General features: G+C 37.2%; 1 protein-coding gene across 26 annotated transcripts in view; it reads left to right on the plus strand.

The window, feature by feature from the left end:
- VEZT (vezatin, adherens junctions transmembrane protein) overlaps positions 1-26,291 on the plus strand; it is an 82,875-nt gene that overhangs the window by 37,325 nt on the left and 19,259 nt on the right. For 11 of the 26 annotated variants that reach the window (XM_024931048.4, XM_057299506.2, XM_003808257.5 and 8 more), the window contains 6 exons: positions 186-275; positions 5,961-6,136; positions 9,418-9,693; positions 13,127-13,264; positions 17,827-17,974; positions 25,399-25,730. In XM_024931048.4, coding sequence (XP_024786816.1) covers positions 186-275; positions 5,961-6,136; positions 9,418-9,693; positions 13,127-13,264; positions 17,827-17,974; positions 25,399-25,730 — 1,160 coding nt within the window. Of the gene's footprint in view, positions 1-185; positions 276-1,300; positions 1,323-5,960; positions 6,137-9,417; positions 9,694-13,114; positions 13,265-17,826; positions 17,975-25,398; positions 25,731-26,291 lie in introns of those variants that run through there. The other 15 variants (XM_024931047.3, XM_057299505.2, XM_008960333.4 and 12 more) reach the window with 4 other exon arrangements.

A 26,291-nucleotide genomic window follows, 5' to 3' on the forward strand; every position in this document is an offset into this window, starting at 1 on the left:
ATATGCAACAAAATTTAGGAACTAATCAGGAGGCTGAGATGTACTGACAAGGTATATAACCTGGACAATTTTTTTCTTCCTTTTCTGATATAAATTCTCATTGATTGGAGGTAAGTACTTTGAAGTTTTTCTGCTGTTTGGGTATGCTTTTAATAATCCTATACAATGTCATTCATTTCCTTCAGCAAGGTATCCTGTTAAAAGTGGCCGAAACCATCAAAAGTTGGATTTTTTTTTCTCAGTGCAATAAGAAAGATGACTTACTTCACAAGTTGGTAAGTGGTCACTTCTTTTTGCCACTTTTCAGGGTTCTAGGTTATTAGTGAAATAATTGGTGAATCAGAATTTGTTTTGCTATCAATTTGGGCAGCAATTGATTTTTACTAGAGATTCTGCAGTAACTCAGGATCTTTTAATTTGGGCTTACTGGTATTGTTTATAGCTTTTAAAGAGGTTATTAGCCACTCAGAATGGAATACTCTGATAGTTATTGAAACTTTATTTGTTAGATTGCTAATTTACTATTGCCCTCTTCCTCCATTGACAGGTATCCCTCTCTATAGGTAAAGGAATATGTCATTAGTGGGATCAATTCAATCTGTTAAATCACAGAATTTCCCAAAGACTCGAAACAGTCAACCTGAAAGGTCTTTGTGATTTTTGTGAGGCTTTGTTTTTTTCTACTCTCTGCTGTAACAGAACTCCAGGGGGGAAATACTTCACCTTCTGACGTCCTAACAATACAAAATCCAGGGAGTATAGCCTAAAAATTCAAGTTATGTGGTTCTCATGGCTCCCAGAAGGAGTAATGTAGTTACAAGTTAGCAGATTTCAGGATCTCTGCTGGCCTGTAACCTTAAGAATTATCATTCCTGTAAATTAACATTTGTAAGGAGATTGTTTACAAAGTGCTTTCACATTTTGATTTGGTAATCTAAACAACACTATAAGATTTAGTCTGCTTCAGTAATGAGAAAACCAAGGTTCAGACAATCAGTTTGTTTTAATAACTTACTGAGTGAATTGTCTAAAAGTGTTCAGCTAGAAAGTGATAGAGCCAGAATTTGAACCCAGGTCTCTTGGTTCCAAAGCCATGCTCTTTCTGCTATAGCATACGACCTCTCTAGCTCAAGTATTATTATTTTTCGGCTGACTAAAATTACTTTTTTAGCAATCCAAATTGTCAAGTTCTTTGTTCAGGGTTTCATCTTTGTTGAAGGTGTATTGAGAAGGTCAATGAAGTGTCTTATCGTCTACATATAATGCCATTTTTATCCAGGTGGAGCCATCTCATTCTTCAGTGATACTAGGACTGTGGTAAGGTATATGGATCCATATACATTTTTCTGTGATTTAGTCATAGTCTGCCTAGGCCTGGTCTTTTCATTCTTGATTCTGTGTCACTGGCCACATGTTTCATGTGATGTTTCACTATACAGTGCCAGCTTCTGTATGCATCCCTTTTGTGCCTATATTATGGAGAACTATAAGAATACATACCTAAGGATTAGTTTACTAGTAATGGAACAAGAAATTGCCAAGTTGGCTTTTGGCGTGAGATTGCTTGACTTTTTCCCCTTGATTGTGACGTATTTAAAATGTTGTTAGCTATACAGATATTGAAGCAGGCCCTCATTTCCTTTGTAAGAATATTGGCAATTGCTCTGTGATATCTGAACATTTTACTAATGTTCATTTTTATAGTACTTTTCTTAAAAATTAAAAAAATCCTTTATAGCAACCATGATGGGTAGTGGTAATGGCACTTTTTAAGTGCCTTTTAGCCTATAAAGTGCTTTCACACGTGTTATCTTATTTGATCCTTGTATCAAAAGCCCCATGATATCCAAAGTGATTAAGATCTTTGAAGAATACTGACAAATGAATAAGTTCTCTTCTTCATCCCTAAGGAAAAAGAAATCAAAATCTCTTAATTTTTTATCTGTGCCTTCTCATAACCTTTCATTTCATCCATGCAGAAAGGAATTCCTAAGTACTTTCTCATGCCACTTCCCTATTTAGATCCTAGAAAGATCTTTATCAATCAAATCAAGTCCAAATTTGTCACGTCAGCACTAAAGAGTCTGCATAATTTGGCCCTAACCTACCTTTCCAGCTTTGTCCACCAGTATTTGTATCAATGAACCCAGTCTTCATTTTCCTTTATTCCGTACTTATTCTGTATGTCTATGTTTGTGCTCTTATACTGTGATGGAATACTTTCTGTTTTTTTTTTTTTTTCTTGATCCATTAGAATCTTTTCAATAAGCACTCCTAACTTTTTCTCAAAGCTTTCCCGAAACTTCAGCCTATTGTGTCTCTTATTTTCTGCATCAACCTAGTAATAATTACTTTGTGTTCTATAAGTTTTTGTATTGTAATATATCCAACGTGTGCTTTTCTTTATTGTTTCAGTTATTGCATAGATAGTGACAACAGTAATAGCTAATATACAGTGCTTACTATGAGCCACTCTTCTTGGTATTTTATAGATACTGACTTATTTAATCCTCATAACAACCCTGTGAAGTAGCTACTGTTATTATCCCACTTTTGCCAAAGAGGAAACTGGCACAGAGAGCTTATTAACATGCTTAAGTTGTGGAGCAAGGATATAAAGCTAGACACTAAGTCCTGGCACTCAGACTTGTTGAAAATGTGCCAAAGTTTACATAGTACACATCCCAGGAGCATAGAGCCTCCAGCCATGCAGGTGATACCTGCTAATATTTAAATCGATCAGAATTAGCACCTTTTCAGTTTCTTCATTTGTTTGAGACCTGGATCTGGGCTTCCCAGTCCAAATAGGACTGTCATGACATGTTTCTTAATTTGCAGGTGTCAATTTTTCTGGAAGTTTGATTGTTACCTTGTAACACAGTTAACATGTTTTCTGCAGTTCTTATTTTTATAATCAAAGAGTAATATCTAATTTTACATTTTATCCTTAAGAAAGAAACTTAATTCATTAATCTGATTCAATTTAAACCGTTATAATAATCAGAATATAGTTCAAGTTTTTCCTCTATATGAGGCAATCTAATCACTAAGATAACATTGTTTTAGTTATTTGGAGTGTCTTGGTGCCTTTCAAGTTTATTTGTATTCATAGATGATTGTAGGTTGTTGGTTGATCACTTTTTTTTTTTTTTTTTTTTTTGAGACAGAGTCTCCTTCTATTTTTCAGGCTGCAGTGCAGTGGCACCATCTCGGCTCACTGCAACCTCTGCCTCCCAGGCTCAAGCAATTCTTGTGCCTCAGCCTCACAAGTAGCTGGGACTACAGGTGCACGCCACCAAACCTGGCTAATATCTGTATTTTTAGTAGAGATGAGGTTTCACTCTGTTGGCCATGCTGGTCTTGAACTCTTGGCCTCAAGTGATCTGCCCGCCTTAGCCTCCCAAAGTGCTGGGATTACAGGGGTGAATCACAGTGCCCAGTCGGTTTGTCACATTCTTAAATCAGATATTCCTAATGCTATTAATACTTCCTCTAAGCACGTTGGTTTTGGGGAGGTGTTATCCCAGTTTTTCACATAAGTCTGATGCCAGGGAATGGTGTTAAAGAAAGTGAGTAACTGATTAAGCAGAATATCTGTGAAGAGAGAGCACTGCCATTGAATATTACTGGCTTTTCCACTCTCTGTCAGCTTTAGCCTTCAACTAGTTAGGCTTCTTCAAACTTACCTTATATAGGTACATAGAAGTCTCATAAAAGGTATGGTCTAAAGCTTTTGTAGCAAAAGTTTGATTTTTAATACTTGCATTGAATATGGCTGTGTCTAATTGGGGAACCAAATAGTAAGATCAATTTCAGAGATTACTCAAAAAGCTACCATGCCCCTGCGCTCCTTTTTTCTCCCCTCTGAACAATAGTATAAAGTGAGTTGTGTTGCTCTGTTTTTATGAAAGTGGGGTGGGATGTCAAATTAAGTGGTTCCTAATGTTAGAATCAGAATTGTAGGAAGAGAGAAGAGGCAGTTGTTCAAATATGAAACATAAAAGTGCTGCAGAGGTACATGCAGAGTGTGTCAGTAGATGGTAAAAAAAAAAAAAAAAAAAGCCATATCAGGCTAAAAGAAAGATCAACATTCCATTGAGAAGATGCTCTCTTTTTGGACTGAAGATAAATAAAATATATCTAAATGCACCTAATATTAAAAATCTTCTTCTCTAAAAGTGGCATATAACCCTGATCAAGAGGTCATGGGCTCAGTTTGATACATGGTTCACCTCATTCTTACTGAAGTCCTCATTATGATCAGCTAGGCCTGGAATGTGTGGTGTGGGAATGATTAAGTTAACTAAGAAGAGCAAACCTGTTGCCTTCACACCCTAGACCTAACAGGTTTTACTTTAATTGCTAATGGCCTTGTCCATCATTCTCTTTATTTTGATCATATAGTAGGATCACTCTAGCACTAAATTTGTTTGTTTGGTTTTGGTTTATTTTTTATTTTTATTTTTTTTGAGATGGAATCTTGCTCTGTTGTCCAGGTTGTAGTGCAGTGGCACAATCTCGGCTCACTGCAACCTCCGCCTCCTGGGTTCAAGAGATTCTCCTGCCTCAGCTTCCCAAGTAGCCAGGATTACAGGCATGTGCCACCATGCCCAGCTAATTTTTGTATGTTAGTAGAGATGGGGTTTCACCATATTGGCCAGGCTGGTCTCGAAATCCTGACCTCAGGTGATCCGCCCACCTTGGCCTCCCAAAGTGCTGGGACTACAGGCGTGAGCCACTGCACCCGGCCTCTATTTGTTTAAATTTAATACAAAATACAACTTTAAATTTTCTTTTGAGGCAGACTATATGCAGGGAAACACAGCTACCAAACGCTTAGGATTTGAAATCAAAATTCTGGAAAGTTACTTAATCTCTTTGGGCTTTGGTGTTCTCCCCTACATAATGGAGAGGAGGATGATAAATAAAGGAAAGTTAGTAACTCTCACAGGGTTACTGTGAGAATTCACCTATCTGCCCTAACAGTGCTACCTCATCTCTCACCTCTCTACCATGTGCACTCTGTGCACAATCTATTAATAATATCATCTAATATCGACGACTCACACTTCCCCAAATTAGAAAGGCTTTTATCCTGTACCATCCCACTTCTCCAACTCCTTTGTCTGGTCAATTTTTGTTCATCCTTTAAAACTTAGCTCAGGCTTCACCTCTTTTACTTTCTCTGACTTCATTACAGGCTTGGTCCCTCTATATCATTTTCATAGTACTCTAGGTGTATTTCATCACACTCCTTTGCATGTTATATTGCAACTGTTTACTTTTTGGGTCACTTCATTAAACTACGAACTCTTTAAGAATAGAGACTTGTATATCTTTTTCATTTTGTGTCTTCAGTGTCAAGCCTGATGCCTGGCTTATAGAAGATATTCCTTGATAGATGAATAGAAAGAAGAGAAGGAGAAATAAATGAGCTCGTATATGTGAAGGCATTTTGTAAACTATAAAGTGCTATGCAAATGTTAGTGTGATTTTACATTGCATTCCTTAATAGTGTATTTTTAAATATCTGAATATCCATTTTTAGGAGGCCTTGATCCTGCTAATAAAATTCTTAAATATTGGCTATATTGTTACAGCTTCAGGGACAGCATCTTTTATGTTATAGGATTATATTTTCCATGTCGTGCCCTAGCAATTTAATCAATTAGGCTTAACTAGACAAGTTTGTTAATCTGTAATTACTTTACATCTTGTTATTAAAAATTTATCTTTTACATCTGATGGCTCAATAATGTCTAGCTCAACCTTTATTGTTTCACATTTACAGTGAAAATAAAACCCAGCTATCATACTGAAGGTAGATTGGACTGTTGTTTCTTCTTGAAGTATCTTCTGAAAATAAACACCACCAAATTTTATTAGTACATTAGGAGCTTAGCGTTTAATGCAATATTATATATGTGTTAATACCTCTCTTCTGGTATTTTAATGGCAAGGATATTGGATTCCGACTCGACTCATTACATACCATCCTGCAACAGGAAGTCCTGTTACAAGAGGATGTGGAGCTGATTGAGCTACTTGATCCCAGTATCCTGTCTGCAGGGCAATCTCAACAACAGGAAAATGGACACCTTCCAACACTTTGCTCCCTGGCAACCCCTAATATTTGGTACTGTCCAGAAAACACCTATTCTTTGACTGCTTACATATAGAGTATTAGCAGAGGAAACCCATCATTGTGCTCTCCATTGTAAAGGCATAAACATTCCATACATTTAGCAGTACAATTAAAGTAACAATATGGGGGGGGAAGTGCCTTTCTAAAGTAAATACTATTTAAAGTGAAGCTAGGGAAAAAAATCCAATTTGGTTATTATATACTTCCAACTCATTAAAATTAGTTCTGTGCTCAGCAACCTAGCAAATGGGTATAACAAGTGCCAAAAAGTTACTCTGCCAGGTGCAGTGGCTCATGCCTGTAATCCCAACACTTTGGGAGGCTGAGGTGGTAGGATTGCTTAAGGCCAAGAGTTTGAGACCAGCCTGGGCAACGTAGCAAAATCCCATCTCTACAAAACATGAAAAAATGAGTTCAGGTATGTTGGCATATGTCTGTAGACCTAGCTCCTTGGGAGACTGATATGGGAGGATTGCTTGAGCCCAGCAGTTGCAGAGTGCAGTGAGCCATGATCACACCACTGCACTCCAGCCTGAGCAACAAAGCGAGACCCTGTCTCTAAGGGGGAAAAAAAAAGAATTTATTTTACCCATACACCTATTCACATGTGTGCATGCAAACCTAACCTTCTTTGTGTTTCTTTATAATTAATAGGTTTTATCGTAACTATATTGTAGAGACACCAAGAATAGGATGGGACATGGAGGTAGGCAGTTGATTCTGGCTGTGTTGGCTGAGAAAAGATCACAGGGAATGTGATTTGATGATTCATTCAGACCATCCTAAAACTTTTCAACCTCTTGAACTATTTGGGTCTAGAGCAGAAGTCCCAAGCAATAATCTGTTAAAAGAAAAAAAAAGAATGTGTAGCAAAAAGCGATTATATATAAAAAATTATTGATGTCTTCTTCCTGTTAAAGTACTTTATTAAATTTGACATAGAAGGGAGGAATGAATCAAGAAGTACACTAAATCACTGTTCAAACTGTTCAAGTTATATAGGCAGTTACATTCATTGGCCTCAAGGTTCTGTATTTATGTCTTCCCTGTCACACTGACAAATGCTTCATTCTGCAGTCACTCAGATATGATCATGAAGAAGTAAAGCTTCTTATCCTTCAAAAATACAAGAGTTTAAGGAGCTGATAGAAGGAACCATAGGTTTTAAGAATTTACTACTTTACTAACTTTCCTTTACCCACAAATATAATCAAGCAACTATGAGACCTATAAATGATTTTAGAGTTTACTATTAACATACAAAAGTATATGATGAGATTTTGCTTTATGGTATTGCCAGTATTATCTAAAAAGTAAAGGATTCTAAAGGAAATTAGGGCAAATATTTATTTATTTACTTATTTTTTGAGACAGGGTCTCACTCTGTTGCTCAGGCTGGAGTACAGTGGTGTGACCTCGGCTCACTGCAGCCTCGGCCTCCTAGACTCAAGTGATCCTCCTGCCCTAGCCTCCCAAATACCTGGGACTATAGGAGCATGCCACCATACCTGGCTAATTTTTGTATTTTTTGCAGAGACAGGGTTTTGCCACGTTGCCCAGGCTGGTCTTGAATTCCTGAACTCAAGTGATCTGCCTGCCTCAGCCTCCCAAAGTGCTGGGATTACAGGCACGAACCCCTGCACCTGGCCAGGGCAAATATTTAATAAGAAATTGCATGTGATTTTCTTTGCAATATGATTATTATAACTCTTTCCAAATATTGCTGATGTTTTTCAGCTATTCTCAGACACATCCCCCTTATACTCCCCTCTTTCTTTTCTTTTCTTTTTTTTTTTTTTTTTTTTGAGACAAGGTCCTGCTTTGTCACCCAGGCTGGAGTGCAGTGGCATGATCTCGGCTTACTGCAGCCTGCTCAAGTGATCCCTCCGCCTCAGCCTCCTGAATAGCTGGGACTACGGATGCATGCAACCACACCCAGCTAATTTTTAAATTTTTTGTAGAGAAGGGGTCCCACTGTGTTGCCCAGTCTGGTCTCGAACTCCTGGGCTCAAGTGGTCCTCCCACCTGTGCCTCTCAAAGTGCTGAGATTACAGGCGTGGGCCACTGTGCCTGGCCCCCTCTTTCTTATATATACACATTTTCACCAAAGCATTCGTTGCTTTAAAGATGTATTTTAGTCTGTTAGACTTGTAATTGATATGAATTTTAAAATGTGTACATATTTTTGTTTCAATTAAAGTAGTATAAAAGTACAAACCTTGTCCATATCATGGTCTGTGGTAAGTATGTATATTCCAAATTGATGATGATTATTTAAAATTAGAGGACTTTATTCAAACAATTACTCATCAAGTGTGTATCATTTCTAATTGGAAAAATGTGTACATATTCTTGATCTAGTATGTGTTTCTATGCAAATAAAGTTTGATTTTAGGAAAAGGGATTTATAATATCTCTGAAATAGTATTTTTACTTTTAAATCTATAAAATCGGATTTTAAAATCTCTAATTTGCTTTTTAGGTTAAGGATTCCATATATTTTTTATTTTTTTAAAAGTGGTTTCAGAAGATGCCTATTGTTATATTTATTATCATTTTTATTAATGTCATAAAGAGAAATGTAGCAATTTCTTTGGGGTCACAGAAGAGGGGTTGGCTAAAATTAGAAGTAACTATTTCAAGCTTTTGGTAAAATCTTCACAGAAGACTTGGTGTCAGAGGAAGGTTTGAACGCATAGGATTTTGGTATTAAATATAAGATGACACCAGGCAAAAAGGAAAGAGAAGGAAGAGATGTTCTGGCTTACAGTGCTTGTTGTTGAGGGCTGGGATGCTGATCTGACTCAAGACATGTTCTGGGCCAACTTCTGAAGGATTTTGTAGACTGAGCTAATGAAGTTTGATTTTATCCTGCAGGCGATGGGTGGTATTTCTAGCTCCAGATTATGTATATGTAGGAAATGTAGAGGCCTTTTGTTGGTTCTGCCCAGCATTCAGTCAGCACCTACAGAGAATTTGAGTTTCTTTTGTGAAATCAGCTTTACCTGATTCCAGAAGATACCTGTTTTCTTACCTAAATTTATCAGCTCAGATGTTAATACCTAAGCACTATTGTCTAGTTGCGAGGTATTTTAAAAATCTTTCATATCACCTTCTTAAATGTCATATATTTTTAAGTTATGCTTTACAAAGAAGCTAGCATTTTGTTTATTTAGTAAACCTAAATTTAAATTTTGTTTTTACTGATTAAAGTAATTCATCTTTCTTTCTCTAATCTGATGCATATCATTTTCTTCCTTTCTTGTTCCCAGGGATCTCTCAATGCTATTTGCCTTCATTAGCTTGCTCGTTATGCTTCCCACTTGGTGGATTGTGTCTTCCTGGCTGGTATGGGGAGTGATTCTATTTGTGTATCTAGTCATAAGAGCTTTGAGATTATGGAGGACAGCCAAACTACAAGTGACCCTAAAAAAATACAGCGTTCATTTGGAAGATATGGCCACAAACAGCCGAGCTTTTACTAACCTCGTGAGAAAAGCTTTACGTCTCATTCAAGAAACCGAAGTGATTTCCAGAGGATTTACACTGTGAGTTCATTTTTTATTTTATTTCTTAAATGATTATTTTCTACTCCATAAAGGAGAATATTTATTACCTATTTTCATTTCTATGTTGCATTTATAGGAAAAAAAAGTGCTTTTCTCTTTAGTACTTACTAAAGTCAATTAACTGCTAAGTGAAGGAATAAATACATTATGTGCTAGATTTAATATGTAGTATGATTCTGCTTATCTGCTTTGAGGAACTAAAGTACTTTGGAGATCATGATTGTTTCTGTATGTTACCATGTGATTATATGAGATAATATATAGAGAGTGTCTAATACTGAACCTAACGTGCAGTAGTTACCCAGTAAATGCTTGCTCCCATTACTCCCTTTCAAATGCCTTCTTTATGATAGACGTATCTGCTATAAATGCATTTTGAAAACTCTTGACATGTACTAATAACTGTTCAGGTAAATATTAGCAGATATTATAGCACTGATACTCTCAGAATATCATGCAAATAGTGATGTTTTCCATTCTTACAGGAAATTAAATATTCACCAGTCTAGCTGTAAGTATATTAAGCTGTAGGATATATTGACTAATCTATTATTAAAGGGAAAGTTACATTTATTGAGCACCAACTATATTCCATATACTATACTAGTCACTTTTGCATACAACTAAAGGCATAGAATTATAAATGGTGAATATTCATATCCATTCCATCTGATTCTAAACCCGGCTTGCAGTACACTGGACACCTGCCAAACACTAACAGATGACAGTTGTGTGCTAGTATATTTAATAATTTATATAACCTATATAACTTTTGCAATCTATAGGTGGGGGAAAGTAAGCATATGGTGAAGAACATTCATAGCTCTTAATTAGTTGTATCTAGAAAATCATGAAAAGAGGGAGTGAAGAACCTCTGGTAGCCATCGCATCCTTCACTCTGTTCTGCTCTAGAACACTACACAATCTTGAGATAAACACTGTTTCTAAAAAATCATGGAACAGAGAAATGGAAGAATCCTAGTAGTTATCTTGTTCTTTACTCTCTTGTGTTCTACACACAATCCCAAGACATAAGATGGATTTTTTAATTTCTCTTTCTTCTCAATCAAAGTATAAAAGTCAGCCAGGCACAATGGCTCACACCCGTAATCCCAGCACTTTGGGAGGTCGAGGCATGAGGATCACTTGAGCCCAGGAGTTCAAGACTAGCCTAGGCAATCTAGCAAAACCCCATCTCTACAAATAATAAAAAATTAGCCAGACGTGGTGGCACACACCTGTAGTCCCAGCTACTCGGGAGGCTGAGGTGTGAGGATTGCTTAAACCCCAGGAGGTTGAGGCTGTAGTGAGCCAAGATTGTGCCACTGCACTCCAGTTTGGGCAACAGAACTGGAGACAACAGATTCTGTCTAGGCTGGGCAACAGACTTGGTCTCAAAAAAAAAAGTATAAAAGTTCTTAGCATCTGTTGATTTTTGTCTTTGCATTAGTTGAAGTCTACTTCTTATTGACTTAAAGGATAGCACGTTTTTAAGTTGTTTAAGTGTCAAATTTTAAAAGTTAAAAAAAATCATGCTTAAAATAAGTAATATTTCCGGCCGGGCGCGGTGGCTCACACCTGTAATCCCAGCGCTTTGGGAGGCCGAGGCGGGCGGATCACGAGGTCAGGAGATCGTAGCTGTCCTGGCTAACACGGTGAAACCCCGTCTCTACTAAAAATACAAAAAGAAATTAGCCGGGCGTGGTAGCGGGCGCCTGTAGTCCCAGCTACTCGGGAGGCTGAGGCAGGAGAATGGCGTGAACCCGGGAGGCGGAGCTTGCAGTGAGCCGAGATCGCGCCACTGCACTCCAGCCTGGGCGACAGAGCGAGACTCCGTCTCAAAAAAAAACAAAAAAAAAAAACAAAAAAAAAAGTAATAGTTCCTTTTTATTTTATTGAGAGGACTTACTGGTTGAACAAAGTGGCTTTGTTCAACTAATGGTTAGGCATGTATAGAGGATTCTGTGCCTTGTGTCATTTTCCAACTTTATCTGTCCCCATGGAATTTGCACGAAGAGGTAAAGTGGGCCAGTTAGACATGATTTACCTTCCAGATTATGACTTCTACCCATTCAGATGACAGACGAAGGGAAGTATTGGAAGAAATTGTGCTTCCTTTGTCTCTATCTAACTGGATAATGGGTTGAAAAATGAATAATAAGTCTTGAATCATAATTTTTTAGACATTTTCAAAATTAGACAGTTTTTAAAACTGATTTAGTAAAATGGAGCACAAGCAGTAGTGCCATATATTGAAATCATGAATGCTGTTTTGTTTCTGACTCAAATTGTCCTCTCTCACAAATAATTGAAACCTTTTTTGCCTTCATTCCCTTGTCTTAACATAAGCCTGTCAGTCATCATCCTCTGCTTTTTATAGATTTTTTTAAAATTTGGTTTTTATAGATTTTTAATACCTGAATACATTTTAGTATGGTTTAACATTTTTAAAGTTTTGAGTTAGGTGTGTTGTTTTATAGCTTTGTGTTATAGTATAAGCAATTTACAAATGCCAATATTTTGTTTTACTGTTGGGAAAGATTACTGGTTAGGTGAAAAAATTTATCTGATAACCAGGTATTTACTCATGCATACTGTAAGTTATGAAATGTAATACATTGTATGTCATTGTTACAAATTAGGTACTCCCCATTAATCTTATGGGAAGTGCCATGAAATGTGCTTCCTCTTGAACAGCTTTGAGAGTAGCTATGCTACTATGCAGTAACCCTTACTTTGCCTTTCTACTTGTATTCCCCTGTTGGCCACTGGTCCTGTTATCTTTCCACGTCCCCTACTTCATTTTGAGTAGGTAAGTGCCAGTGGCAGCAGGTGGGTAAGTAATTTTACCCTACTTTTATGAATGTACAGAATGTATTTCTATACAGTATTTTTTCTGTACAAGTGACCAAAATATGATCAGTGAACATATGTGATGAATGTACGTAAATGTATATTAAGAATTTAAAAGTGTTTATAATTAAGGTCTTCATACTTCCTATGGATATAGGTTTTGAAAACTGAATATAAAGTAGCTCTTCTCTAATATATGTTAGCAAGCATAGTGTCTATGTAAAAAAGATGTGAATTCTTAATAAATATTTCTACATTTCTGTTATATCTCAGCCAGAATCCATTGTTTCCCCACATCAGAGGAAGCCTTTGCTCTTTGAGATGTTACTTTTTTGTCTTTTTTTTAGTGGTTGTCTATATATACATATATATATATATCTAGTCACAGAAATGACTATTTTATGAGACCTGAGTTGACATATGTATAATCATTTTCTAGTGAAGATCATGAAAGAGGAATTTGTTTTCTACATTTAATAGAATTGTGGATTTAGGAAACAAAAACTTTAGGACACCTGTACAGTTGTATCACATTTTACTTTTCAAGTTTGCTTGACAGGGTCAGTGCTGCTTGCCCATTTAATAAAGCTGGACAGCATCCAAGTCAGCATCTCATCGGTCTTCGGAAAGCTGTCTACCGAACTCTAAGAGCCAACTTCCAAGCAGCAAGGCTAGCTACCCTATATATGCTGAAAAAATATCCTTTTCTGTTTATATATGAAACTAAGCAATGTTTCTGGAGTCCTGAATATAGATATTATAGTTGTATCCTGTGAAAGTTTACTGTAAAGTGAGATTGCCTATTTTGAAGCTAATTTCCATCATCACTTCTATGTTAAAACTGGAAATGCATTCCTGGGGGAATGACAATAACAGACAGGAAGAAAGTTCTGTTCTTCTGTGGCTGCTTTTTAAACAAGGAAAAAACTTGAAGTCTCTTCCTTTACTCATCCAAAGAATGAAGTCGAAAGAGCCTGGCTTTGCTAGGTCTGACATTTTAAACAAATTTCTCAACATGGCAGATTTGCATCATGGCATGTTAATAAACTGGCAACTGGAAATCCTTCCCTTTTCAAAAAAACAGGTTCTAGGAGCAGAATGGCTAAGTTCAAACACTGGCTGTATCAGTTACTTCCTAAGTGACTTTAAGCAAGTTTCTTAACCTCTCTATACCTTGCTTTAGTCATGTTTAAAATGGCAATAATAACATCATCTTCCTTATTGGATTTTTGTTAGGATCAAATGAGTTAATCCATATAAAGTGATCAAACATCATCTAGCATACAGTAAGCACCCAAAGACTGCATGACAATAAGTCTGTCACTTAAATTTATTAAAATAGGAAATTAGTTCTATTAGCCAGAAAATAAAGGCATATAAGAGCTTTATTTTAGTAAAGACATATAGATAAGTTAAATCCTGACTAAGTAGAAGGTAAAAAGACAACTTTGCCACTTCAGGGTGCTGGGTATTGTAGCACTGATAAATATAATACTTAAAGTTTACAGGGTGCTTTATGTTCTATCATATCCTTACACAAACCTTTGTAGCTAGATTTTCTTGTCTCCATTTTATGAGAAAACTGAAATAGAGGTTAAGTGACTTGTGCAGTATCATACAACTACTAACGGATGAAGTTGTGTCTTGACTGTAGGACTTATGACTTGAAACCATTTTTCTCTCTCTTTCTCTCTCTTTCTATATATATATATATATATATGGAAATTTCACATATATATGAAATGGAGAGAAAGCATTTTAATTTTTATTAAGAACTTTTCCATTTTATTCCCCATTGCCTAAATGCCAGTCTGCTATATGTCAACCATTCTTCCAGGTGCTAGGAAAACTGAGTAAAAATATGTACTACCTACTTCTAAAGACTTTTGAATGTGATCAATAGAGAAATCAGTATTCATAATATTATATAAGTGCCGTGGGTGCCTTCCAACATAGCAGGGCAACATACTTGGTTTATGGAGTCAGAGAATGCTTTCAGGGAGGTGACATCTAAGTTGAGCTTCAGAGAATGAATAGAAGTTGGCCATGAGGATAAGAGTCTGCATTCCAGATAGAAGGAAGCAAAAACATATGGAAAGAAATAGAGATATGACAGTGTGGCATGTGAACTGTTGGTCATTCAGTGAATATTTATGGAGCACAGACTGCCAGGCAATATGCTAATCACTAGACGTACAGTGGTAAACATAATAGACATGATCTCTGCCTTATGGAGCTTGTAGTTCAGTGTAGGGTAGGGAGTGAGAGGGTTAGCCTATCAAAGACTACAGACTGTATGAGTTCTTTGTGCCAGTCATTTTTCTAGAAACTGGGGACCTAGCAGTGAACAAGATAGACAAGATCCTTATTCTCGTGGAGCTTACCTTCTAGTAGATGAAATAATCAATAAAATATGGGCTTGGTGCAGTGGCTCATGCCAGTAACCCCAGCACTTTCAGAGGCTGGCTTGAGCCCAGGAGTTTGAGACCAGCCTGGGCAATATAGTGAGACCTTGTCTCTTAAAAAAAAAAAAAAAATTATTTTAAATTAGCTGCATGGTGGCACACACCCGCAGTCCCAGCTACTTAGGAGGCTGAGACAGCAGGATTCCTTGAGCCCAAAAGGTCAAGGCGCAGTGAGCTGTGTTTCAGCCACTGCATTCCAGCCTGGGCAACAGAGTGAGAGCCTGTCTCAAATAAACTAAAATAAAATAATAAATGGACAGATGGGATTCTTCAGATAAAATAGTTACTATGAAGAAAAAAAAACGGGAATAGGATAGAGAATGATCGGTGGGGTGCTGCTTTTTATTAGATGGTAAGAGAAGGCCTCTCTGAGGAGCTGGCATTTAAACTGAGGTTTGCATGCTGAGAAAGATCTGGGGGAAGAGTATGCTGGTTAGATAGACCAGTGAGTAGAAAGATCTTGTGGCAGGAATGAATTTAGCATGATTGGAGTATAGAAAGGAGACCATCATGAGTTGAGCACAGTAAGTTGGAGGTTAGAGTATGAAATGAAACAGAGGTGGCCAGGGGCCAGATCATATTCTCCATATAAAAAACCTTAATAAATTTAACTAAAAAAGAATCCACCAATCATTTTGAGAAGACCAGTAAGATATGTAAACCCTTATTTGCCTGATCAAAGTAAAGAGCAGAAATATACAAGATTAGTAATGAGAACACAGTGATAACCATTGATATAGAAGACATTAAAATAACTGTAAGGGGATAGTATATGCAGCTGCACAGCAGCAACTTTGAACATGTAGGGGAAAATGGTTCTTTTTGTTTCTTTTGAGACAGTGTCTCATCTGTCACCCAGACTGGAGTGTGGTGGCATGATCATGGCTCACTGTAGTCTCATTCTCATGTGATCCTCCTGCCTTAGCCTTCCGAGTAGCTGGAACCAAGGCACACAGTACCACACCTGGCTAATTTTTTTGCATTTTGTAGAGACAGGGTTTCACCATTTTGCCCAGATTGGTCTCGAACACCTGGGCTCAAGGGATCCCACATTCCTGGGATTGTTATAGGCGTGAGCCACTGAGCCCAGCCTCATTTCTTATCAAAATAAAAATCTGCAAAATTGACCTAGGAAGAATTTTAAAACTTGAAGAGATTGGACATAGGATAAAGAATACTCATTTTTAAAAAGAAAACACCTGGTTTATATGTAGACAATGCAAAATATGAAACTATTTTTAAAAAACAATGATAGAGTTCTTAGTGCTCTAATGTGGATCTCCAAGTTATATTAAGTGAAAAAAAACCACAAAGTGCACGGATTGGTATTTATTGTATCCTTCAATTTGTGCATAAAAGGGACTGTGTGTTTATACAGGGATAAATATGTATGTATGTATTTATGTACATGCATGCATATATACCTACATATCTCCAGATACACATTTATATTTGAATTTGCTCTTATGTATGTATGCATAAACAATCTTAGAAGGTACTGGTAAATGGAATTGCCTTTGCATTTGGATAGTGGAACTACATGGCTAAGGAATAGAGGTGGAAAGTAGTTTTTGCTGTATCCCTTAATACCTCATGAATTTTGAATCCTGTGAATATATTACCTATTCAAAAACAAAGTGAATTTAAAATTTTTTAACTACCAGATCCAGATGGTTTTATATTTAAAAAAAATTTCAGACTATAGAAAAGGTTAGAAGGTTTCCCTATATCATTTTATTTATGAAAATACTGTAATCTCAATACCAAAACATGTTGTATTACAAAGAATAAAAACCGGTTGTATTACAAAGAATATAGACCCATCTCATAAATGGAGAAACAAAATGTTTAAATGGAATATTTATAAATTTAATATTGGTTTGTATCAAAAGATTATTATAATATGACCAAATAGGAATATGCTAGAAATGCAAAGATGGTTCACGATCAATAATTATTTAGAAAAATAATTAAAAGGAAAAATCATTATTGATTTTGATGTGTCTGTAAGGATGAGGGCAGAGGAAACCTAACAGTAGTCTATGTCAAACAAGCTAGATAGAACAGGCCTGGTGCCACTTATATCAGTCTGTGTATTTCAGATAACGTTCAACTAATAATGTCCTGCAGTACGCAGACTGAGAGGAAAAGAATATTTACTATAGCATAGTGAGGGCCCTGAACCATGACACAGTAAAGTGCACAATACAGCTACAAATGGTAGGTGTCAAAAATAACGGAGCTGAGCGCAGTGACTCACACCTGTAATCCCAGCACTTTGGGAGGCTGAGGCGGGCAGATCACTTGAGGCCAGGAGTTCAAGACCAGCCTGGACAACATGGCAAAACATCATCTCTAGAAAAAAATACAAAAATCAGCTGGGTGTGGTGGCGCATGCCTGTAATCCCAGCTACTCGAGAGGCTGAGACATGAGAATTGCTTGAACCTGAAAGGCCGAGGTTGCAGTGAGCTGGGTTGGTGCCACTGCACTCCAGCCTGGGAGACAAAGCAAGACTCCATCTCAAAAAAATAAATAAATAACGTATCACTTGCTTTGAAGACTTGAACTGTTAATTTTTTAGACATTAAAAATTGTATCCACAAGTATCCAAGATATCTGAGGTATTATGTTAATATATTAGATATTTAAAATTAATTTGTGTTTAAAAACTGCTGTAAATCTCCTCATCCGAAAGTTCAGAATAAAGATTAGTAAATGTGATATAGGACAATTTCACTGTATCTTTTATGCTTTCATGAAAAGGCTTTGTTGATTGCCTTAACCTAATTTAACCTACCCCCTGAACTCTGAGAGTGACAATGTAACCAACTACATCTGTGTGGTGCCTTTTAAAGAGCTGGGCCTTGGACTTAGTGAAGAGCAGATTTCAGAAGAGGAAGCACATAACTTTACAGATGGCTTCAGCCTGCCTGCATTGAAGGTAATCCATTTGTGTAAGGGAAGGGCTGAAGAAAAAATAGATGCACTTGGATTGTGTCTATGCTTTCTGAATGTAAATGGTGCGTTTGTTACACTCATTGTTTGCTGCATACCATCATCATAAATGCACGGGTGATGTTTGTAACTCTGTCTTTAAGAGCCGAGAGCATAATAAAGATTGGAAGAGGAGATCCTTAGATTTTGACGTCCAAATACTTAAAATGCTTAAAGAAATGCCTTAAATTAGAGTTTGGAGATAAGTGAATTTACTTTAATTGGAGGCCAATGTGAGTGATTTTATAACTAGCCATTTGTTTCAACAAACATGGATAATGGGTTATCTCCAAAATTCTTAAGTTTTTTTTTCATACATCAAAAGCCACATGAAAGGATACATTTAGCTACATAGAAATTAAACTTTTGGGCTGGCCGGGTGGCTCACGCCTGTAATCCCAGCACTTTGGGAGGCCAAAGCAGGCAGATCACCTGTCACCTGAGCTCAGGAGTTCGAGACCAGCCTGACCAACATGGTGAAACCCCATCTCTACTAAAAATACAAAAATTAGCTGGGTGCAGTGTCACATGCCTATGGGAGGCTGAGGCAGGAGAACCCGGAAGGCAGAGTTTGCAGTGAGCTGAGACCATGCCATTGCACTCCAGCCTGGGTGACAATAGCAAAACTCCATCTCAAAAAAAAAAAAGTAAACTTTTAACTTCAAATAATGCATACTTCAAATGCAAACAAGCTCAAGAAAAATTACAATGATTTATAACAAAGAGTTTTAATTTTTTTTTTTATGCAGAGCACTCTAAAGTGTCTAAGACCTATAGAAGATAAGTTGGGTGCATGAACTGACAGTTCACAAAAAAAGAAACACAGGCTAGTCCCAGTGAGGTTGTATTTTACAACGAATTGATCACAACCAGTTATAGATTTCTTTGCTCCTTCTTCACTCCCGCTGCTTCATTTGACTAGCCTAAAAAGAAAAAACAAGAAAAGAAGAAATACAAATGGCCAATAAATATGATAAAATTTTTCATTTTAGTAATGAAAGAACACAAATAAAAATAATAAGCCGACCATTTTGCCAAGGATATTGAAAGTTGGTAATTTCATTATCACTGAAGATTCAGGGAGACCTCACACACCAATGGTGAAAGTATAAACTGGTTCACTTTAGCAGTGAATACCAATCTTCATACAGGTGTATGAAGCAAAATTGCTTTATTCTAGCAATTTTAATTTGCCCTTACAGATTTATCTCAGAATGTAACCAAAGATATACCCAAAGTATGTTCATGACATTAGTGTAGCAGCCAACATTGGAAACAAATTTTTTTTGTTTTCCTTTTTCTTTTAATTTTTTTTTTTTTTTTTTTTTTTTTTTTTTTTGAGACAGAGTCTCACTCTGTCGCCCAGGCTGGAGTACAGTGTGGCTCAATCACAGCTCACTGCAGCCTCAACCTCCCCAGGCTCAGGTGATCCTCCTACCTCAGCCTCCCGAATAGCTGGGACTACAGTTACATGCCTCCACACCCGGCTAATTTTTGTATTTTTTGTAGAGACAGGGTTTCACCATGTTGCCCAGGCTGGTCTAAAACTCCTGAGCTCAAACTATTTGCCCACATCAGCCTCCCAAAGTGTTGGGATAACAGGCATGAGCCACCATGCCCAGCCTCCAGTAGTATTTTTAAGACATTGATCCAAATGTCTTAAGTTCCTACTAAGTATTTAGTAAGCTCTCTTTAGATGTTTCTTTGTTTTTAGTTTTTAAAACTTCCCTTGATACCGTGAAAATTAGTGCAAGTATTGTTGTTAGCATTTATCAAGATCCATTTTGTTTTGAGACTGTATTGACTTCCATATCTTTTACATTTTCTAAATCAACATAAATGTTCTAATAATCTTGTTTGTTTTCTTTCTTTCCTATTATGTAAAATTTGCTTTGGCTTATTCCTACTCCCCTTCTAACCCATCTCAATAAATGGCACCACAAAAAACCTGGACACCATCTTTCTTGTCCCTCTTTTTGCCCACTCACATCCAGTCTGTTAGCAGATTCTTATGTCACTTCTACCTTGAAAATGTATTTTAAACCCATCCACTTTTTTCTATATCCACCCCCGCCCCCGCACCATCCTAGTCCCAGCCACCATGCTAGTCCCAGCCACCATCATTTCATACTTAGGCTGCTGCAGTACTTTCCTCAGTTATCTAAAGTTATTTGTTTCAGAATGCAACTTGACATGTAAAGAACCTTTTTAATGATTTATCCTTTGAATTTGTAATTCCCCTCCTACAAACTGCAGGAAATTATTTAAAACATAGTCAAACTTTATATACCAAGCTGCTTATTCACTTTGTGTTTATAATAGTGCACAATGGAACACTGCCTGAAAGTTCAAAAATAGAGGAATGGCTGTGTGAGTCATGCCAGAGCCACATGGTGAACCATTGTGTAGCAGCTACAGCTTGCCCGTGAAAATTCTGTAAACACTTGGAGAAACATCCGTTGCCAGTGAAACAATCAGGATACATAAGTGTATATGCAATATGGCCACAACCCTGTTTAAAAAAAAAAATGAGGAGAAAATACCAAGATATATATAGCTACTCTTTGGGGTGGTGGGACTATAGATACTTTCACACCCTTTCAAATTTAATATCCTAACCTTGCTTTATTCTTTAAGGAAAATAAAGATTTTTTTCAAAGTGCAATTTAAGAGATTCTTAATGTGGAAAATGGAGCAGACCTGTGTTTATATTTTAGCCCTGACTGACTAGCCATTTGCCTTTGAATAAGTTATTCTTTGAACTTATGTCACCTGTGAAAAGGAGTTACCATCCCTGCCTTATAAGGTGTTAGATTAAATGAGGAGACATATTAAATACCTAGAACAGGGCTTGACATATAATGGGTACCCCCAAATGGTAATAGCTGTTATTCTTTAAGAAGGACTTGGAGAAAGAATTATAGTATTTCATTTCCTTTTAAATTACTTTTTGTTAACTCATCAAGATGCCTTGGAGATTTATTTCTTTATGCTGTTGATGTACTGTTTTTAAAAGCTTATTAAATCCTGAATTGTACTCTAGCTTAAGTATAGGCAGCAAAGAGAAGTTGTGGACCCTGTGGAGTCAGATTTTCCAGGTTTCACTCTAGCTCCGTTATTTGACTACTGTGTGGTCCTGAGCAAATCATTGTTTCTGTGTTTATTAAAATGGGATAATTGCAATGCTTGCCTCCAAAGGATTAGATGTTTGTCAGTTCAGTGCCTGGTGTAGAGTAAGCAATTAATAAATGTTAGCTGATTTTTAAAATTCTATCTGATATGGCCTGCTCTGAAATGTGAGACTTGTTCTCTGTTGCTGTATCCCCATCCTACCTTCCAACAATGGTGATTATAGCTAGATTCCTTTTGCTCACTCACAGTGTTTTACAAATCAAACTATAATAGTATTTTTATATTTCTTTTATTTTTACATATAACTAACCTGTAACCAAACTCAATAATTGTGTTACAGTTACCACATTTATCAGGCTCTGAAAGGAGCCTTATCTTGAGGAGCTCTATAGACTTTGCAAACTGTTGAAAACCCCTGTAATGTTCAAAGACTGTGTATTACCCCCTTCTGTAGTTACCACTGTATTATTATTCAGATAAGAAATTTAAAAATAGATTTTGTAAGTTAAATTTTTAAAAGTGTGTTACCCCCTCTAAAGAAAATACATTTTGGACTTATTTTTTATTGTTCACGTATCTTCCCTCAGGAAAGTTTAGTGATAGCAAGTATTGCACCTTTAGAAAGAAAAGCAACCTCCAAATTGTAGCCTGAGGAGACATAAATAAAATACAGGTTGAATATTTCTTATCCAGGCCTGGCACCGTGGCTCACGCCTGTAATCCCAGCACTCTGGGAGGCCAAGGCGGGCGGATCAACTGAGGTTGGGAGTTCGCAACCAGCCTGACCAACATGGAGATACCCCGTCTCTACTAAAAATACAAAAAATTAGCCAGGTGTGGTGGTGCATGCCTGTAATCCCAGCTACTCGGGAGGCTGAGGCAGGAGGATCGCTTGAACCCAGGAGGCGGAGGTTGTGGTGAGCCAAGATCGTGCCATTGCACTCCAGCCTGGGCAACAAGAGCGAAACTCCATCTCAACATAAATAAATAAATTAATTGATTAATTAATTTCTTATCCAAAATGCTTGAGACTAGAAGTGTTTTGGATTTTGGATTTTTTCAGATTTTGGAATATCTGCATTACACATTGAGGTTGAGCATCCCTAATCCAAAAATTTGAAATTTGAAATGTTCCAGTGAGCATTTCCTTTGACTGCCATGTTGGTGCTCCAAAAGTTTCAAATTTTGGAGCATTTGGGATTTCATTTCAAATTTTTGGATTAGGGATACTCAATCAGTCCCTAGAACACAGTCCTTATCCCTCTCTTTTCCTTTAAGTTTTTAACTAGTTTTTTAAATTTATGAAGTCATCTATTTCCTGCTCTAGAAAAATAAATGCACACATTGTGAAATGCTTTAAATCAAAATTTTCTGTTTACCTATCAGCTATGGTTATCTCCTTATCCAGAGGAGCTTTCCTTATCCAAAGAACAAACAGGAAAAAAGAAATACATATTTCTGAGTTCTGGTTTAAGTGGGTAATGTGACAGTGATTGGATGACAAATTAGTCTTTAGAGACAAGGTCTTCTTCAGTCACACAGCTGGTGTGCAGTGGTGCAATCGTGGCTCACTGTAACCCTGAACTCCTGGGCTCAAGCGATCCTCCCACCCTAGCCTCCCAAGTAGCTGGGACAACAGTTATGTGCCATCATGCCTGACTAATTTTTAAGAAAATATTTTGTAGAGGCAGGGGTCTCACTGTGTTTCCCAGGCTGGTCTCCCAACTACTGGCCTCAAGTAATCCTCCCACCTGAGCCTCCCAAAGTGCTGGGATTACAGGTGGGAGCCACTGCGCCTGGCCTTTAGTCTTTTCAAAAGCCGCAGTAAACTGTACCAACTTGATTCTTGCAGTTATCTTGACCCAACATGCTGGAATCATCCTTGTTAACTCTTTTTCTCTCAATACCAATCAGTCAAGAGATTGTGTTAGTTCTGCTTTCACAATGTATCCAGAGTCCATCTGCTGCTCACCTTCCACCACTAACCACCGTGGTCTCATTAATGCTTACCTGGAATATTGCAGTAACTTCCTTACTGGTTTCTCTACTTCTACTCTCATTTTCCTATAATCTCTCAACTCAGCAGCCAGTATGGGCCTGTTAACGCATAAATCAGATTATGTCATGCTTCTGCTCAGAACCCTTCAGTGGCTCCCCATTGCTTACCTGGCCCCAGCCGTACTGAGCTTCTTGCTGTTCCATAGATCTGCCCTGTGTGCTCCCACAACAGTACTTTGCATTTGACTTCCTGCTCCCTAGAACTCTCTTCCTTGATGATTATCTCATGGCTCACTTCCTTCAGGTGACACTTTTAGAGACCTCCCCAGCCAGCCCCTTCTCCTCTCTCCTTCGCGCTTTCTGTCTCTCTCCCCCCCTTTCATATGTGTACACACACATACACACACACACACACTATTCCCCCCTTTCATATGTGTACACACACATACACACACACACACACACACACTATTCCTCTTCTTTGCTGTGTTTTTCCCATCAACCAAGAAACACTATCTTTCTTTTTCTTCCTCGACAATCATTACTGCAAAAGGGAAATAGTATCTTTTACTTGTAAATTATTATCTGTGCCCCTCTACTTGAATATAAGCTCCATCGGAGTGGGGACTCTTTTCATTTTTGCTCACTGCTGTTTATCTGCACCTAGAACAGTGCCTGGCACATCGTGGGTGCCCAAGAAATCATTTCTGAATGAACGAACAAAAGAATAAAAATCATTGTAATCATAAAATTTAACAGTTGAATAAGAAGGCTTGCAAGTAAACTTGCAAGTCAAGAATCCCTAGATATCGCATCTGTAGCAACTAGGAAATTAGGCCTTGGTCACTTTAAAAAAAAAATAAGTTAATGGTAAAATAGATTTACATGAAATTATCTTAATTCATTATTGGCATAATTTTAAAATTCATTTACTAAAACCATCTAAATACTGTCTATTTTCATGGTTGTGAATAATTGGAATCTAAATTACCCAAAGTGGTTTCATCCTCTTTTTATTGCCTGCTACCTCTTGTTTCATACTACATTGTTTCCTCATGCATTTGTTTCGGAGATATTGTCCTCATCTTGAATAGGACTATATCTGGAGAAATATTTTGCTGCCAGGATTCAGGATGTATCTCAGGAACGGGCCTATGAACATATTCAGACTGCATTTTAAAAAAAAGAAGAAGAATGGGATTTATCCTGGCAACATACTGAGACCCCATCTCTAAAGCTTAAATATTAGCTGAGTATGGTGATACATGCCTGTGTTTCCCGCTACTCAGGAGGCTGAAGTGGGAGGATCACTTGAGCCCAGGAGTTTGAGGTTGCAGTAAGCTGTGATAGTGCCATTGCACTCTAGCCTGGGCAACAGAGCAAGACTCTATCACAAAAATTAATTAATTAATTAATTAAAATAATGGGTTTTGCAATTTCTCATGTCAGACATTCCTGGAGTATTTAATTGATTTTTTTTTTTTTTTTTTTGGATGGAGTCTTGCTGTGTCACCCAGGCTGGAGTGCAGTGGCGCCATCTCAGCTCACTGTAACGTCCGCCTCCCAAGTTCAAATGATTTTTCTGCCTCGGCCTCCGAAGTAGCTGAGACTACAAGCACATACCACCATGTCTGGCTAAATTTTGTATTTTTAGTAGAGACGAGGTTTCACCATGTTGGCCAGGCTGGTCTCAAACTCCTGACCTCAAGTGATCCATCCGCCTTCACCTCCCAAAGTGAGCCACTGCGCCTAGCCCTGGACTGATTTTTATGTTAATTTCTTAGCTAATTCCTAGGGCAAGGTAATAGTCTTATTTTGAAACCCAAGCTTTTGATCCATGTGACTCAGTTCTTTGGAGAGAAAAAAAATATATATATATATGTATATATATCCACTAGTCCTACTGTCTTCTTTTCTCCTATGTGAAAATTTTTTTTAAATAATGAGTGAAGATTCACTTTTACTAAATTATCTCATTCCATCAACACTTCCCATCTAGGGCAGAACTGTAGTAAATTATATATTGATGTTACCTGCTGTATTGGAATCAGAGGTTCCCACATACATAATTTGAAATCATATTCTTGGCTAATCTTAAGGTAGTTTAAATTCAGCTATATTTATTATTTAGGATAAAGTGCAAAATTTAAACCAGAAGTTAAGATAAACAAATTTATAGTTTGTTTTGAACACTGACCAATATTTGTTATTGATCTAGTTCTTTTTTCTTTTTTCTTTAAGGTTTTGTTCCAACTCTGGGTGGCACAGAGTTCAGAGTTCTTCAGACGGTTAGCCCTATTACTTTCTACAGCCAATTCACCTCCTGGGCCCTTACTTACTCCAGCACTTCTGCCTCATCGTATCTTATCTGATGTGACTCAAGGTCTACCTCATGCTCATTCTGCCTGTTTGGAAGAGCTTAAGCGCAGCTATGAGTTCTATCGGTACTTTGAAACTCAGCACCAGTCAGTACCGCAGTGTTTATCCAAAACTCAACAGAAGTCAAGAGAACTGAATAATGTTCACACAGCAGTGCGTAGCTTGCAGCTCCATCTGAAAGCATTACTGAATGAGTAAGTTTAGAAATTATACCAAGAAAGGTCTCGGTAATTAGCAAGCTTCATTCGTGTACCATTGTGGTTGTTGTCTTGTGTCCTACCTAGAAAAAAGAAACAAAATTGAGGCATGAGCATGAAGGGTGATTTATAGCTATAAATATAGCAAAAAAAAAAAAATTATAAGTACTATAACTTGAGGGAGTTATTATTTATAGTTTTTACTTTTCCTTAGTTCAACAGAAAACTTGGAAAAGTAGGCTAAAAGCAGGTGTTGTTCATTCTCTTTGAGAGCTGAAATGGAGATGGTTATAAAGAATGAGTTTCTTTTAACTGTCTTAAGGTAGTGCTCTTAAACTGGAACCTGCAGTCCAATAGAAATATCTACCAGTACTGGAACAGTATATATGTTATATATAGTGGAAGAGTAACATATTGCTATTTTTCTAAATAAATTACAGCAGATCTGGAAATTTTTTTGTATCACAGGACAAGCTTTGTGGTCCCAGTTGAAGAGCAAAATGTAGAGTCTAGAGTTTATGTTTGTTCATTTCCTACCTTGCATGAAATTGTTGGTAC

This window comes from Pan paniscus, chromosome 10 (assembly GCF_029289425.2).
Source record: "Pan paniscus chromosome 10, NHGRI_mPanPan1-v2.0_pri, whole genome shotgun sequence".
Lineage (NCBI taxonomy): Eukaryota > Metazoa > Chordata > Mammalia > Primates > Hominidae > Pan > Pan paniscus.